The following is a 17,955-nucleotide window of genomic DNA, read 5'->3' as shown; positions in this document are numbered from 1 at the left end:
GGCACCTGTGGGTGGCCCTCAGAGCAGGGTATAGGCTGGTGGAAGCTCCATGCTGAATTTGACAGGTGTGCAGCGTATCCTCCATTTTGGGATACCCTGGCCCTGCCACTGGGATCAGTTGATTGCTGATGGAAAACAAGATGGCCCCTTTGGCCTCTTGCTTTCCATTACCTATTACCTGTCCTGGGAAGCCCTGACTCTGCCCCCCCCCCCCCGACTGGCTGTTGGGTCGAAGTGCCATTTATGGTGTTGTTGTGAAGGCCCAGCCAGACTAGCTGGAGCCTTCCCGGTGATGTATTTTGTGGGTACCTCCTGTGTTAGGGAGAATTCTCTGTTTAGGCTGAATTTCCCTACCTAGTGAGTCCCCCAGCAGCTTTGCTGGATTTCTGGGGTTTCTTTTTTTCTCCTGCCAAGAGTGAGACTCTTTTACCCTCACTCTTGGACATGTTGAAGTGTGTTTTCTTGGTTAAACCTTGTGTTGAATGGGCTATGGGGTCTTTTACTCCATAGGGCCTCATGTATTTTTGTGATGTGGGTTACACAGCACCCTCTGTGCCGTGACCCAGGGGTGTCCTAGGGACTCCCCAACATAGACTCCATACCCTGGGACTGACTACTGTCTCCCAGGGCATGTAAAGTCACCAAAGACTTTGCTAGTCTTGAATCCTGAACAGAACCAGTACAAACCATCATATTGTGGACGTACTGGCTGGGGCAATTCGATTGCCCCAGGGTCTGTTAGTCGAGGGGGCACGTCTCCGTCCCCCCTGATCGAGTTTTGGCTGGTGGCAGTGGAAACTACGTTTAATATTCGACCGCGAATATTTTCCTATGGGATTTCCCATTGTTTTAGGCTAACACATTTAATTATTTATTTACGGTAGCCTTAAACATACCGCCGGTTTATATATTTATTATTATAACTCCGGTTGGGACTTTTTGCCAAAACTTGATTCTAAAATGGCGTTGGCGTTCGCCTCTGTAACTCTGACCCAAAGTGGAGCCCTTTGTTCCACTTTTGGCGGGCTTCTCCACAGAAGCCCTCCAAAGTGGTGCCACTCTGTCTGGGGTACTTAGGAGGGGTGGAGGGGGATTTAGGCACCCTGGACTGAGTTACCTTGGTAACTCAAGTCGCACTCCGTCCTGATTGGCCCAAGTGGTGAGCCGGCCGGCTCACCACTTAGCATGTTTGAGTGACAGCTAGGCTGAGTGAATGGGGGTTTGCTGCATAAAAGCAGGGCTTTGGGGACTGGAACTTCAGAAGTCGCCACAGGACCAAGAATCCGACGAGGGAAGAGCTGAGCCGACCTGCTTCGACGACACCACCCGGTGGAGCCCTGCTGAACCGTCTCACCACTTTTCCCGACGACCGAGGAGAACTCTTAACGGAGTGACTCCTTCCCTTGACTGGTGGGGACAACCCGTTTTTGCCTTCTTTTCGCTTCTCGAGGTATCTCGTGGCCGCCTTGCCCGTGCCAAGCACCCCGGCAACCGGAATACCACACTTTTACCCCTAACCGCGAAAGTCGGTACAACCCTTTAACCGGAGGACTCCGCGGCTGGTTTCTTCCCGGGCAGTGCAACGACCTTCTTCTTCTGCTCTTCAGCGAGAACTTCTTCTCCCCTGACCGACGTCGAGCCTTGCTGCCACTGCCTGGAACAACTGCCACCGCTGGAGGATCCTTTCCGCTTAAGGTACCGTGTTCCGCCTGGCTTCCCTTGCCACCGACTGTACGGGGTAGATTTAGCCCCCGGCTTTCGAACCTGGGAGTGCCTGGAGCACCTTGGCTAAACTTTCTAAGCCACTCTAAATTCTTTCTAACTCTGTGCAAGACTTTGAATCCCTAATAACAGTGTGATCTTGGGCACATTTTTGCTCCGGCTACTCTAAGAGTGGGCCCTGCCTAGTGACTTTTGCTCACCTGTGACTTTGTGCTTCTTTGAGCCTATTGCAAGTGTTCTGGATCTTAGAGTGGTGTGTTTAACCCATTTCTGTTTCTTTTTACCCCTTTCTTGAACCTACTAGAGTGTCATCTAACGTTAAGCGCTCACCTCTGTTTTAATTATGTGGTGTTAACTTAGAGTTGTCTAGATAGGAGTAAGGGTTGAAACTGCTTTCCGTATAACTGTGTTTGAAGTGTTTTTACTATATTTTGCTAGAGTGATTTCAACTTATGTGTGTTTAATAAATAAATAACTATATACTTTTGAAACCAAGCTCTGGTCAGTGTTTGCTTGTGCTATTGTGTCTGAGTACATATTGTGTATACTTTGCATACTGCCTAACTCTTCTTGAGGGAAGTCTGACTGCTCAGCCACAGCTACCAGGTAAATCTGGGTGGTGCAGACTGCTACCAAGTGGGTTTACTGCTATACCTGTAGTCTTAAATCTTTTGCAGTGTTCCCTAAGGGAACTGCACAGGTTTCTGCCTAACATCCTGTGGGTGGGACCCGACTGAATAGTGTGTGTGATGAATATGCATTCTGTGTTGTGGATGTCTAGTATCTGGTGGTTGACACAATGACAGACAGCCCTGCCCGAAACCGGTATGAAAGCAGTTGAGAGTGTTGAATGGCTCGGTACTTGTCCCAATACACATAACTTGTTGTGAGTGTCTGGAGAGAAGTGAATGGCCTGAATACCTCGTGTGCCCGATTGGCTGCCTGCCTGCATGAATGCCCTTAGTCGTGATTGGATGCTGGAGTGTGACCCAGCGGAATGAATGGGAGATCAACAGTATATCTGGGGACCTCTCACTGCTAGGAATCGTGTTCCGAAGCTGAATTCCACTACGACGAGTAACTGGAGTAACTGAAGCTTGACCGTGAAGCCCTGCTGGACGAGAAGACGTGCTGTTGCTCTCCTTCACAATCTGAAAGCTGCTGTGTCTCCAAGGACTGATCCAGAGGGGACCTGGTAAGGCGCCCTCTTCCCGAGCTACGAGGGACCATCGTGCACCAGCTGATATTTGCCAAAGCTCCCTGGTAGACAGACCTTCGACAGGCTGCCGACCCGAGACGGGGACTGCCGCGGAATCCCAAAGAGAAGCACTCAGACTGTTGTCCCCACTGTCGACGACCGCCGTTGCCGACTGGAACCGCCGTGCTCCCGTTTGCCTAAGAACTTCATTTGATCATCGGACGCTCTCATCTACATCGTCGCCCGCTTTATCCCGCTGGAGAAGGCCCGACCGTCGACACGCCGAGGAGCAGCCGCCGGTGGGTTTCCCGCCACCTAAAGACCACAGAGAAGCCGACGACTCGACGCCCTTGCTGGGCCACAGTTCTTCATCTCTTTGCGGTCCAGAACTTTCGTCACTGAGGTGCCCCGCACGCCTCTTCCTTGCAGGACGCCAACGCTCCGTCATCGCCGAGCACCACTAGGAACGAAGCTGCCACTTCACTGCCGTAGTTCAACCTGTTCTCCGTCGGACGTTCGACGACCCGTGACTCCTGCCTTAAAGGGAGGGCACTCAAGAAGGGCCATCGATTCCCTGACACGAACGCAGAGTTCCTCGCCGCCTCTCGACGATCCGTGGCTCCTGCTTTAAAGGGAGTCACTGAAGAAGGATTGGTCGATGCATCTTCGGAGAACTCTACTCCACCAGGTACATTGGGGGGGGTAAAACCTTAATAGGAGGAAACCAGACTATTGAACAATATATGGACTGGGCTTGTGCTATATATCTTTATTTACAGGTTGCCCAGGTGGGGGGGGATCTCCACACAGAACTGTGCCTGAGGGTAGGGGTCAGAATTCTGCCTATTGTTTCAACCATCTTGCGTTCCTTCCTATCTCTATTGCTGGTTTCCTCGTTATTGATCTGTGTGACATTTTAACCGTACAGTTGATGCACTTTAATGAGATTTGATAACATTGGTGGTACCACTTTAGAATTGTATATATTTATCATTATTGACTTACGAGTACAAAGTGCGTTATTGTGATCGTGTACATATCTTTGAATATTCATTATATAAAGACTGTGATTTCAGTAATACAGTCTGTGGACATTCCTTTGTGGGGGTTCAGGGACTACACTGTACTTAAGAACCAGCCCGCATCACCTCCAGAAAAGCTAAGCCTTGATTGCTCGCCCATTGCTACCAAATAGAGAATCTTGGCTGGGGTCCTCTGTGCCTCTCCTCTACCATATAGAGAGCGCAAGTACAGACACCCCCTACCAGTCTTTACAGTCTACGCGTGTGTTTCTGTATTTGTATGGGGGTTTGTTTGCTATAGATATGGCTGAAGGGGTAGTGTGGTTTCAAAGGAAGTTTGGGGGGTAAAAACCCCGATTTCACGGGTGGATGGGAGAAGAGGGTGGGTTATAATTTGTATATTAAAGCCTGCACCAAAACGGCTGAAACAATTCAGTCTTTTTTGTGTGCTGCGTTTAATATTCGAGAATATGACATGGAACCGGACAAAAGGCTACCCATGCAGACCGCAAGCAGCAAAGAACTCTTGAATATTAGAGAAAAGTATGGTAAAATGTGTATAAAACGGAAGCAACTACACCTTGAACACCATTACTAGAAGGTCCACACCATGTCAGAGAGACACTGTCAGAAACATGAAAAAACGAATTTTGATCATTAAATGAACTATACTTTTATTAGCACGAGAAACACCTTTTGCAACAGGTTTATTCAGTGAAAAAAGTAAATCAATATGTTGTTTTCAGTGCATGTAATCAGCACTAATGAAGTAATCCAAAATGTGATTTGCTTGCTAAAAGAAATGTGACCACTTTGCAGAAAGTGTACTCTTGAATGTGGTTGAGGGCTGCTGTGGAGTTAATGCTACTCCTACAACAGCTTTACACCATGGCACATACTTTATGATCACAATGACATTTTCACAAATCATTTAGTAAATCCACTATAGACCCCATAGCAAGCTGTTGCAAGCATTACATTTTTACCTTTTTGGAATTCCTCATTGAGGATGTAGGCTTCGGCTCGGTCTCGCAGGATAAATATATTTCTGGGATCAATCTGGTGAGCTTCACTGCAAGTGTCAATGGCTTCCTCTGGTCTTTTACTCTGTTGAGGAAAAGGTCAACAAATGGCCGTTGGTTTAGTAAAAGCATGGCTGATAGAGTGCTTCTTTAGCTTCTGAAACTTAGGTATCATCATTATATACTATGACGAGTTCAACAGAACACAAGACAAAAACTCACAGCAACACCAATCTTTATAAGGAACAAGATGGGCTTGTTTGAACACCTATATGCGCCACAGGTTTAACAAACTCAGAAAATGTGTCATGATGAATGACAAAGTGGGTTAAGGGCTTACCTAAAAGGACCTGCCCTATCAGATTTCACTAACAGTCTCAGCAATGTAGCACCTCCTTTATTTCATGGTTTGAAAATCAGCCTCTCCAATCTAACATCATACATGCTTCTTGGCTTCTCAGACCCATACATACGGGACATGGATGAACCACAATTGGCTGAAGTTGAATGGAGACAAGACAGCGGTGTTGGTACCTCCCCCTGATCCCTCACTCTGGGTGTCCTCCTTCTGGCCTTCTTCTCTTGGCCCCCTTCTGGTTCCCACCAATAAGGTGAAGAACATAGGTGTTGTGGTTTCTGCGTCACATTCGATGGAGGCAAAAGTGGCAGCAGTGTGTCAGTCAGGACACTTTCACCTTTAAAAATTATAGAGGGTTGTGCTGTTTATTCCCTCTCATCTTCGCCCCCACGGTTGTTGTAGCCCCAGCGCTAAGTCATCTGGACTACTGCAATTCATTATATCTGGCCCAACCTAAGGGTTTAGTCCAGCAACTTCAGAATATGGCTGCCCGGGTGGCTACTGGCTCCACTTATGGAGCTCACATTACTATGATTCTGCGCTCACTTCACTGGTTGCCTGTCAAACAGCGCATTGTCCTTAAGGCCCTCTGCCTGGTGCTGCGTGCCTTGTACCATCAGGGGGCAGAGTATCTTCATGAGAAATTCACTCGCTATTACCCTACGCCGCCTCTAAGATCAGCGGCTACTGGTCTTCTTGTAGTCCCTTCCTTCAGACGCGCTCGCAACGGAGGTCAGGCTTTTTCGGCTGTCTCGGCTCAATTGTGGAACTGTCTACTCTGGCCATGAAAATTCCCTCTAATCATTGAGCTTTCAGAAAATTGTTGAATAAGTATTTGTTTGGTAAACCAGCTTCCTTTGGAAATGTACTTCTCCTCTCCTCCAGCGCCATGATACCCTCGGGTGACTGCGCTTAACAAGTCAATCTAACATAACATACAGAAAGTGCCCAGCTCCCTTCTTGACTTCACCTACCAGCAAATGGGTTGCCACCGCTCCCCTCTTCCCTTTTTTGCCTTCAATGCTCTTGTAGACTAAATGATCTCCTCTACTAGCCACTGGTTGCCCTCCTGGGTGGTCAGGGATATGGCTCCACACCCTTATGCACTGTTGCTCTCCTGAGCTGCAGTAACACACTCCCCATTAGAATTTTTGTCATAATATTTTGTTTGTTACCCAACATTCATAGGTCGTCATGGGACACAGTTTCCACTTGAGGCCTCCAACGTCTGCCAGGGTCTGAGATAACCCTATTGGGTACTCTCATCCATTGAATGTGGTCACTGTTAGTTGTCTTATTTATAGCCCTCCCCAAACTTTTAAATCGCACTGGGGTTCTGACTCATCCCTTCTGGTTTCTTCTCTCTTCTTCCAATTCACTGTCCAACGCCCCAGTCTGTGTCTGCCTTTTTATAGGTGTGTTCCTTATCCAGATTGTCAGGGGTGGCATACTTGTGTTGTAGATTAGGCCCTACACCATGATGCACAATTTTTATCGACACCATGATGCACAATTTTTCTATCAGAAAGTTCATGGATGGCTCGATATGCAGATGAAGGTTGGAAAACCTTGCCCCCACTTTTTGCAATGTCGATATTCCTCCCAACCACAGATGAGGTCAAGAACCCCAGTTCGGTCTGGTTTCCGGTCTTATCTGCTATGTTCCAGGATAGAGGCTGCGAAGAGAAAGTGAAACTGCACATACAGCCAACCTACTGCTAATGCCATACCCCCTCCCTTCTTGTTGCATCATGTTACTAAAGCTTAACTTTACAGGAGGATAGCTCTGTGGCAACGTGCCGGTCTTGGAAGCAAGAACACGCTGAGCAAACACAGGTTTGGATCTGGGCCCCGCATTTGGAAGGGAGAATAAATAACCTACCATTCGACAATGAAACTAGCGTCGAGATACCTACAGGTTACGTGCGCTGTAAATAAATGCAAAAATAAAATAAATAATAACTGCATGGTTTCTGCAGTATATTCCTAGGGGAGGGCTAACCACCTCGAGGGTTTGGGGGTTAGGAGATCAACAGAATGGTATTCTCCTCTACTTGGTGAGAGGGGTGGTGCCAGTCAGCTCTGGGGAGGCATCCCCCATTGGTTCACTGTCCTGGCTTTGCTCTTTATTATGTATTGTAGGAACTGGACCATGCATTCAAGTATTGGTCATACTTTGTTAGTTGGGGAACAGACTGCAGACTGCCAAAGCAAGATGTTCCGTGGACGAAAATACTTTGTCATGCGATCGGCCTAAAGTCAGAAAGGGGCAGGGCAGACGACCAACCAAAGGCAACGTTATTATGAAAGTTCTTTAGCGAGACAGAGTAGAAGTAGTGGTGATGAAGGGTGGAATGAACATATTTAGTACACCTCCTTAAGAGAAAAAAAACATTTTTCAAAGCCTACCGGGTTGTTTGCTTTTGTGCACATTAAAATAATCTACCACCAAAAAGCTCAACCGAACGGAGCCAGAATTATCTATAAACCAATTAAAATGGAACAAAAAGACTAATAAACTGCTATGTTGCAATTAACAGAACAGCACTACAATATTAACAAAGCAGGCTGCTGCAGCCTCCCATCATGCACCTCATTATCAGTCAGTGCAATGATTGGAGGCAAGTCTGCCTCTTTGTGAGCCTAGTGGGGCCGTTCCCATATTGATTTTGACTGATTTAGACAAGTCTCTGTCCCAGGGTCTAACCATTTGTCCCTAGTCCCCTATTGTGATTGAGTGGCTGGCGTAGGCAGCCCTGTGGGTGGTGAACTTTAAGGGGAAACCCTGTACCTAAGCGCATGTTGCTTACCTGTGGGAGGATTTCACACCTTTGTCCCCACTGTTGCTGCATTTAAAGAACCAGATGTGGCCATACTAGCTGGATGCTCTCTCTGGTTTACATTTATGGCTCTTGTTCGCCCTTCCAGGGCCTCGAGCTCTCCTGATGGCTCCACTGCTGGGCCCGGCCTTCCATGCTGGTGCCATTGCCAGACCGTTTCATCACCATTTATTTATTTATTTTATTTATGTACTTCTAAAGTGCCGAAAGCCTGCAAGGCATCGGGTGCATAACAAAAGTGGGTTACTACATAAAAGACATTTAACAACCTGACCTGAACTAGCGCACCTTCCTAGTGAGGAGCTTCCTTTACTTAAAGATGAATGTTTTTAGGCTTTTTCTGAAGGCCAAGTAACTGGGCCCGAGTCTGAGGGGAAGAGGGAGATTGTTCCATTCCCTTGCTGCCAGTACGGGGGAAGGCCTTGCCCAACCGTGTTGCTCATCTTTGTGGTGGCACTATGGTCCTGCCAATGCCTCTGATCTCAGAGATCGATTGGGGAGGTATCATGCAATCTTTTTCTTTAGATATTCTGGTGCAGTACCATGGAGACACCTATGCACCAAAGTTAGAGAATTGAATCAGATCTTCAATGTTTAGCCAATGCAATGCTATCCTGTCCTTTGAGATGTGTTCACTTTTGACTTTCCTTTTATTATTCTAATTGCGTTGTCCTCCATGACCTGGCATTTTTCAAGGCCGCTCTTACTGGCCCGAGGATGAGTGCATTACTGTAATCTAAACGGGACAGAATGGTAGTCCTTGCGATTGTAGCAGTGTTCTTCTCGCTCAGGAAGGGTCGTTCATAAATTTCTGCAGTTTACTCCCTGGAAGGGTGTTGAGACTCCAACATGCTGCCTCATCTGCTCTTCAGGACTGTTCTAGGTCACACCCATCGTAGTTGTCCAGGTGGGACAGTCTTCTGCTGGTGGTCACCCTTCTTTTATCCTTCAAGCTATTCAAAGCTTTACAGATCCTTTCTTTCTGCTGCTTTTTCTTCTAGGTTGGGGGCTTCTCTTCTAGGGGTGTTGGTTTATTCTTTTCGGACAATGAAGTCGCCAATGGCCCGAGGTTCATGTCCCAAGGAAGTTGCATTCACTAAACTGCACCTAGAAAAGAAGCTTGGACTTAACATATTGTTTAGCCTTCCTGAACAGATTTTCAGATAGCAAACACTTTGTGCCTAACTCTGGGTCGCGGGGCGGTGGGTTATTAGAGATATTAACCTTTGGGTGTTCTCCTGTGGTCTGGGGCAGATATTATTTGCAGGCGAGTCTCAACCACATTTTCTGATTGGTTTCTATTAGGACTATTCCAGTGGAAAACCAGCAATAGAAAATGTCGCTGGGGCCGATTTTTACTCAAACTTGCACCCTGGCTACAATTAATCAAGCCCGTTCCCTAAATATTATAGGACTAGAGCTTAGAATACCAAATAAAACCAGTCAGGAACATAAAAATCCCCTCCTTGGTGACATTTTCAGATAGACCCTGCTTGCTTTGCTGCATCTTCTTCAGGAACTCCTGGCTCTCAAGACTTCTGGAACTCTTAATTGGAGTCCTCTGATCCTCCCTAGGGTTGCTTGCCTCCAGATCCACATATACACGCCTTGCCGAATGACTTCGTCCCGTTGATTTCTATGGGGACATTCTACCCACTTCAAATTCTCCTAAAGTGCCATTAGGGGTACTTACCTGCCCCTGAACATTTTTCCTGCATACAGGGAGGTGTAGGCCAAATACGAGACTATCTTCTCTTGCCTGTGATGTTTAATGTATTTTTAAATTCATGTATCACATTTCTATGAATGACATACATTACTCACCATAATCGTATTTCTGATGGTTCTATCTGCTTAGATTCACAGGCTGTAAATATAGTCTGACATCTAGTGGCAATTGCAGAGTATTGCATTGTTTTTTCGAAGATCGAAAAGGGATGTTGACATGGACGCAATTGTAAAACTATCCATAAAGTGATATGTAGTGTACCCAAAATCCCTTGCGCGTCGGGGGTCCCACCGTTTTTTTTTTCATCTGCTGTGAGGGAGCCTTGCATAAAGGGGCTGTACAGAAGAGACAGGGTGTAAGATGTCCATGTTCCTTCTAACCAATAGGGGAGAAAGGGTGGGTGCATGTGAATCTAAGCAGATACAACCATCAGAAATACGATTACAGTGAGTAATGCAGGTCTTCTGATGCTTGTGAATCTACTTAGAATCACATGCTGTGCAAAGACTAGCAAGCAGTACCAAGAGATGGTCGTGAGATGTGTGAAGGCACAGTAGCAAAGAGAGGCCTTAGCACCGCTTGTCCTACCCGAGAATCAGACCGTGTGTATCTAAAGCAGTAGTGTTGGGGTAGGTGTGAAAAGAACTCCAGGTTGCTGCTTTGCAAATGGAATCTAGAGGAACGTTTGCAATAAATGCTATGGTAGCCTCTGTGCCCCAAGTACAGTGAGCTCTAGGCATAAAGGATAGATCTCTCTTGGCAAGAGAGAAACACAGTGTGAAGCAATTTACAATCCCCTTGGAATTTAGCCGATTTAGAGTCGGGCTCTACCAGCTGCCACAGAGACGAAGAATTGGTTTGTTTTCCTTAGTGGCTTTGTCTTTTCAAAGTAGTAAATTACTGTCCTCCTCACATCCAGTGTGTGGAGGCTTCCTTCTGCCAAGTTAGTGGGGTTTTGGAAGAAAGTGCGAAGTTCAATTGATTGATTCACATGGAACTTCCGAGATGAATTTAGGCGCAAAACTTGGGTGTGCGCGCAAAACCCCCTTGTCTTTGTGAATAGTCACAAAGGGATCCTGAACTGAAAGGGCCTGCAGTTCACTAACCCTTCTTATTGAATTAATGGCCATGAGGAAGGCAGTCTTATAGATGAGGGCCTTAAGGCTAGCCTTGTGCATGGGCTCAAAAGGAGGCCCCATTAATTTGGTCAGGACAACGTTCAAGTCCCATCCTTGAGTTGGGTTTGAAATAGCGGGATAAAGTCTCTTAACAAGGCCTTAATGACAGTAATATTCCACTTGACTATGGCAATGCCCTGTTATTAGGGGCCTCCTCTAAGGATGTTTCTAGTTGTCAGGTGCTTCAGAACAACGCGGTTAGGCTGGTAAAAAATCTGAAGAAAAGAGATCATGTTACTGCAGAGAGAATAGCCTTGCATTGGCTCAGAGTGGAGGAGCATATTAAATTCAAAGCTCTCTGCCTGGTGCATAAATGCCTGTACGGCTCTGCTCCTGAGTATCTGAAAAAGGGCTTAGTGCTTCATACGCCCAGTAGGAATCTTCGTTCAAAGGGTAAATGTCTGTTGATCGTCCCCAAGTTTAAATTGAAATCTGGGCTGGGCAGTTCCTTTTTGGTGCAGGCCCCCAGCTTGTGGAACAGTGTTCCAGAAACACTCAGAACCGTTACCAACCTTACTGTTTTTAGGAAAGGGTTGAAGACTCATCTTTTCAGATGATGAACTGGGATACGGGGGATTAGGACCACCTCATGGCTTAGCGCAGACGTTCCTATTGTATTGTTTTGTTTTTCGTTGTTTGCCTAAGCGCCCTGATGCCCACGGGCTATCGGCGCTATACAAAAAAATAAATACATACATACACTATGAAACCTTGCTCTGGGATGTGGTGTAAGCGAGAGCGGCCAGGAGGACCTTTAGGGACTTGAAAACAAGTCCAGAGTGTCTCTGTACTTATGAGCCACCCGCTGGTTGCACTTGTGAGTTAACTACACTTCCTCCTCCCCCCGCACCTCTGGCTCTCCCCCCCCCTTCCCTCATCCCCACACTTGTGCGATCTGAATGACACAAGGCCTAGTAATATCGTTATTTTGTCTACCTTTGTCCCCCCCCCCTTTGTCTTGTCTTATTCCTAGAAACACTTGTGTACAAGCATGTTATAAATGCCACGCCATATCATACCAGGTGTGTTAGATAAGGAACAAGTTATTGCCTGTAAATGTTGTTCTCCAGCATTGGTCAGGCATGGATTCACATGCTCATGAATATTCCCCGCCGTCAAGCTGGGAATCCTCAGTAAACTGTCTTTCTCCTATAAACCAATCACTGAGCTCTGGGTCATACTGCCCACAGCCAATGACTGCCCTCTACCTAAGCCCCTCCTCTGGCAGCCATCTTCCGATTTGGTAGCACATAAAGCGGCAGTAAGACCAAGAGAAGAGCCGCAGAGAGGCAGGCGGGAGGTTCGCATGAGAATCCATGCCAGACCCATGCTGGGGAACAACAGTTATAGGTAAGTTCCTATAAAGAATACATAGCAGTACACATGCACAACCACGGGAGGTGGCAAGACTCAACAGAAGCAATCTCTTACCAGGCTCACTTTCAAGTGAACAGGTTGCGCAGCACTGCTCGGCCGACTCTGGACTCCTGCCTGGAATCCCCGTCGACGCAGGAGAATTTCGTGAAGGTGTGCGTCAACCTCCATGTAGCAGCCCTGCAAATGTCCAGCAGGGACACACCAGACAGGAACGCGGTTGTAGCAGCAATCAGTCTCGTAGAATGGGCTCTCGGATTGCCAGGAAGCAGTCGGTTTGCGAACTTGTGACAGTGAGTGATGGAGCCGGAGAGCCACCTGGAAATGGAAGCCTTGGACAGGGCCTACCCATGGTTCACAGGACCAAAGTTCACAAAAAGTGGAGAAGTTTTCCAGAAACTCTTTGTGCGGGCTGCATAAAACGTCAGCGCTCTAGTCACATCCAGCGAGGACAAAGTCCTTTCATTCGGTGATGAAGGAGTCGGAAAAAACACAGGTAACACCAAGGGCTCATTGAGATGAAATTCCAATGGAAACTTGGGCATGAAGTCCACAGCACTACCCTTGTCTCGTGAAAAGTCAAGTAAGGCCGATTGCATGACAGGGCCCGGCTCTCACCTACTCGTCTTGCAGAGGTGATGGCCACGAGGAACGCTGTCTTCCACGACAGAAACCGGAGCGGAGCTGAATGCATAGGTTCGAGTGGAGCCCCCATGAGCCTAGTTAGCACCACATTGAGTTCCCACGCGGGGGCCAGAGACGTCCCGGCGGGAATGAGCGGAACAGTCCCTTCATTAACTCCTTAACTAGACTGTGTGACCAATGGGAAGACCGTCCCGGAGATCTGGTGTAGCTGGAGATAGCCGCCAGATTTATCTTGATGGAGACGTGAGCCAGCCCCGATTTAGTTAATGACAGTAAATACGGAAGTACTTGAGGGGCCGTGACCCTCAGAGGGTTGATCTTCTAGGAACGGAACCAAGTCACAAAGCGCTTCCATTTGTGTCCGTAGCAATTCAAAGGAGATGATGCCCTCGCCTTTGCGAGTACCTCCTTGGTGTCTGCGGGAAGATCGTAGCCCCCGAACTCTAATGCTGCAGGAGCCAGGACTTCAGGTTCAGAGACCCTGGGTTGTGGTACACAAGATCCGCAACCACTGGCAGCTTGACTGGAGGGGACGCTGACATGCTGAGAAGGTCAGGGTACCAGATCTGCCACTGCCACGCTGGTGCGACAAGGATCATCCTGCACCAGTACCGTTGAAGTTGATTGATGACTCGAAGTAGTAACGGGAACTGAGAGAAACAGGCATTCCCAAAGGAATGAAAATGCGTCCCCCATGCTCCCCGGCTTGGGGAACCTGCTGGCGAACCTCTGCCACTCTGTGTTCAGCGCCGTCGTAAACGGATCGATCTGGGGACTGACTGATTTGAGGAAAAGGTTGTCCACTTGGTATTGCCAAAGCTCTCACTCGTGGCAAGAGTGCAGCTCCCTGCCGAGAGAGTCAGCGATAGTGTTCTTTACTCCTGTCAGGTGAAACAGAATGAGGAACATCCCCTGGGCAATGGCCCAGTGCCTTAAGTCCTGCACCTCTTTGGAGAGCGCTGGAGATCTGGTGCACTCATGTTTCCAGATGTATAACTTCATGGTGGTATTGTCTGTGAAGACCCTCACCACTTTTCCCTTGAGAAACGGCTGTGACTTGAGGGCCCAAAACACCGCCCCAAGTTCCAGAACTTTGATGTGTAGCGTTTTCTCCTCCGGCAGCCACAGGCCTCTGGCATGAAGACGTGCAGTGTGGGCTCCCCATCCTTCCGGGGAAGCGTCTGTCGTGACTGTTTGCTGGTACAGGGTGGGGGTGGCTCTGGAAATCCGTGCCTCCGACGATATTGGAGTACATGCCGCACTACCTTATCGCTCAACGATCCTGTCCTGGAAGCCTCTGGACACCTGGACCCAACACGGGACGAGGAACTCCTGCAGAGGAGCGCACCCGCAACCTGCAGAGCCAAATCAGGTATATGCATGGCAACATCATGCCGAGTAGAGACTTGATGGTCCTCACTGTGGCGACCCTCGGTGCTAACAGCCGGTGCACTTTACCTAGGATGGCCGATATCCTCTCCTCAGACGGTGACGCCAGGCAGGCAGGACACCGTGTCGAGTCAGGATCCCAGGAACAGCACGTCCTGCGATGGAGTCAAGCAGGACTTTGAACCCCAGTTCCGTCAGCAGGCAGACGGTCTTTGCCGTGTGGTTGACGGCGATGTCCCTTGATCTGGCCCGCATGAGGTAAGATTACACGTGGATCACTTGCAGTCGTAGACAGGCACTTGGTGAAGATTATGGGTGCTGACTTTAGTATGAAAGGAAGATCCTTGAACTGGTAATACTTCCCTTGAACGACAGAGCAGATACTTGCGGTGTCCTTTGTGTATGGGGACGTGGAAGTACGTGTCCTCAAGATCCACAAAGTCTTCCTCCTCCAGCTGGCCGAGCACGTGCAAGCTTCTGGGACTTTATGTACTTGTTGAGTCGTCATAGGTCGAGAATGGGCCTCTATCCCCCGGTCTTCTTTCTTACGAGAAAGTACCTTGAGTAAACTCCAGAGCCCCAGATTCGCTTTAGAACCAGCTCTACTGCCTCTTTCCTTAACAAGGCCCGGACCTCTAGCAGTAGCGGAGGGATGTGCTGTTCCTGTCGGCCCATCGGTGGTATTCGAGAACACTTTTGTTGAAACTCTGAGGTCTATGTCTATGGGCTTATAACGCACCGTAAACCCACAGACATCAGGGCGCAGAGAACCAATGATTTAAGATTCACAAGATTGGAGAGAGTTTCCAGCTTCTAAAGTACCCGGACAGAGTCTTGAGGATACCGTAGTTCTTAAGAGTTACTGGAAAAGAAAAGTTTTCAATGATTGCCTGAAAAAAAAGGTGGTTTCCTTCTTGTCTCGGGGTAGCTGGGAGCTTGTTCCAATATTTAGCGGCCTTGACCGGGAAAGCTCTGCCTCGTCCAGATGTCCGTTTGGCATCTGGAAGCTTCAGGAGACCTGCGTCTGCTGATCTAAGGCATTTCTGGGTCACATATAGTGAAAATTGTTTTTTGAAGTAGGTCGGCGCCTCTACAAAAAGGTGTGCCCATGGGCGAGAACGTTCAGCACCCATCGGTCGGTGGAGATGGTCTCCCAGACACTGATGAAGTTCGCTAGCCGGCCTCCCACCAGGGTGCAGCGGTGGGGGCCCGATGTCTTGGCCGGTTCAGTCCTGCTTGGTGGTCGCGCCACCCTGGGAGCCTTGACGACGGCCACCCCGAAGGCCTTAGAACGACCCCAGTTGGCTTCCTGGGTCAAGGTACAGGAGTATTGGCGGTAAGAGGATGAGCCCCCACCAAAACCCTTTGAAGATCTGCTAGACTTCCCTCTGGATGAACAAAATGATGGCCGGTGTTGCTGCAGTGCCCAAGGCACGGGCTGTCTCCGTGTCGGTCTTAATGGCTTGGAGGGATTCATCGACGGCCTTCCCGAACAGTTTGTCTCCGTCGAACGGCATGTCCAGGACCCTTGTCTGGACCTCCTGCCTGAAGTTGGTGGCTTTGAGCCAGCCGCAAAGGCAAACCCAGTTGCCCATGTGGTGGAACATTGTGTCCGCAATGTCCAGTGCCACCGTGAGGGCGTGGTCTGACGCCACCTTGCCTTCCTGGAGGATCTCCAATGCCTCAATCCGCTTGTCATCAAGGAGGAAATCCAGGAGAGGAGCCATCTTGTACCAAAGCTCCCGGTCGTATCTGGCTACAATCAACTAAGCGGTGGCCGCTTTCACCGCTGAGTAAATTACCTTTCTACCCAGGGAATCCAATTTCTTCCCCTCGTTGTCCGGGGGTATAGATGAAGAAGACGATCAACTTGACTACCACAAAGTCTGGCAACGGTTGACACCGCAGGCACTTGGGCGCCGACTGAGCCACCCAGTACCAAGCCGGTCTCTCTTTGCTGGGGCTGAAGCAGGGGTCTTCAGCAATGCCAGCCACTCATCCCAGACGTCATCCAGGAGCGGTATCGACAGGATAGTCTTCCTCTTCACCTCCCGGCATTGGTACGCCCTCCTTCTCCTCCGGGGTGAGCTGGAAAAGCTCTGATGCTCCTGGGCAATCATGAAATTAAAAGATCCCACTTCGTACGGTGGGGAGGCTCTCAGCGCCGGCGATGCAGGGTCTCCCAGTCCTGCGTCATCGTCTGTACCCGTTGTCGCTGTGTCCGTCCCCATCCCCCCTATGGGGTGGGGTGGGGGAGGACAGTGACCGTTGGAATGGAGGCATAGGGTGTCTCCTCCTCCTCTTTTGTCGATTTAGCGTCCCAAAGGGTACAAACTTTTGATCGCGACACACTACTTACCGGTACTACCAAACCCAAAAGAGAACTACAAACACCTGTATATGTTTCAAGATTCTCCATTCAGAGCAACAAGATAAAGAATTCCATTAAGAAACATTGGAACATCTTTAAGAATGACGTTAGAGTACAGAAATTGTTTGATCAATTACCGGTATTTGCTTACCAAAGAAGCAAGAATTTACGTGATGAACTAGTACGTACAAGACCTCCCTTGAAAGAACCTAGTACTCAACGCACGGGAACATACCCTTGTCTCCATTGTACTAATTGTAACTTAGTCATCACGGGCAACACCGTATACCATCCTAGTACAGGCAATAAGATTCTGCTGAGGACATTTGGCACTTGTGATAGTGAGAATATCATTTATGGAATAAAGTGTCCGTGTGGAAAATATTATGTTGGTCAATCTACGAGAGCAGCCAAAATGCGTTGGAACGAACATCGCTATTGCATACGTAACTCTAATCCCAATTCAGCAGTGGCTCGCCATTGGAACGAGAAAAGCCATAATTTGACCCAAATCAGATTTCTGATTCTTGAAGTGTTGAGCAAAGTCAATCCACATGAGGATCTGGGCCTTCGGCTTAACCAAAGAGAGACATATTGGATCGACAGATTGGGGAGTTTATATCCCAATGGCTTAAATGAAGAAATCAATTATCATTGTTATCTTTGAATTTGATGCACCTATGTTGATTTCATGTGACACTGTATAATGTTTTTGCATGTATTATTGATGATTTTGCATGTTACATGTAATGGCTAGACTGTTAATTGACAACTAATGTGGTCCTAGACATTTGTCAGGACCAACTTTGCTAACGCCAGTATCCTTAGGCATTGATAATATCCATGTAGTGTTCTTGATCACCTAAGTCGTTATTTTAAGATTTGCTAATTCTCTAAATTGCTTCATTTATGTCCAAGCATCATGTCAGCCTTTCCCGTACATCCGTCTGGGACCTAAGGTGACACCTCTGGTGCCACCAACTACGGCTGAGATGCATGTTTACTTTCTCTTATTTTTCCATGGGCTGCCATCTTTGGAGCCTGTGTGGTTGTATGTTTTTCTTCTACTACTATCTCTGTTTTTTATAGTATTTTTTGATAGTATTT

General features: G+C 48.1%; 1 protein-coding gene across 1 annotated transcript in view; it reads right to left on the bottom strand.

The window, feature by feature from the left end:
• Positions 1–17,955, bottom strand: part of LOC138566218 (dnaJ homolog subfamily C member 3-like) — a 406,060-nt gene that overhangs the window by 83,778 nt on the left and 304,327 nt on the right. Inside the window, exon 9 of the mRNA XM_069643277.1 lies at positions 4,929–5,049. Coding sequence (XP_069499378.1) covers positions 4,929–5,049 — 121 coding nt within the window. The remainder of the gene's footprint in view (positions 1–4,928; positions 5,050–17,955) is intronic.

The sequence above is a fragment of the Ambystoma mexicanum genome, chromosome 1p (genome assembly GCF_040938575.1).
Source record: "Ambystoma mexicanum isolate Mex_15411 chromosome 1p, UKY_AmexF1_1, whole genome shotgun sequence".
NCBI classification, from domain to species: Eukaryota; Metazoa; Chordata; class Amphibia; order Caudata; family Ambystomatidae; genus Ambystoma; species Ambystoma mexicanum.
Note: the sequence above shows the minus strand (reverse complement) of the source record. Positions and strands in the feature narration are given on the sequence as shown.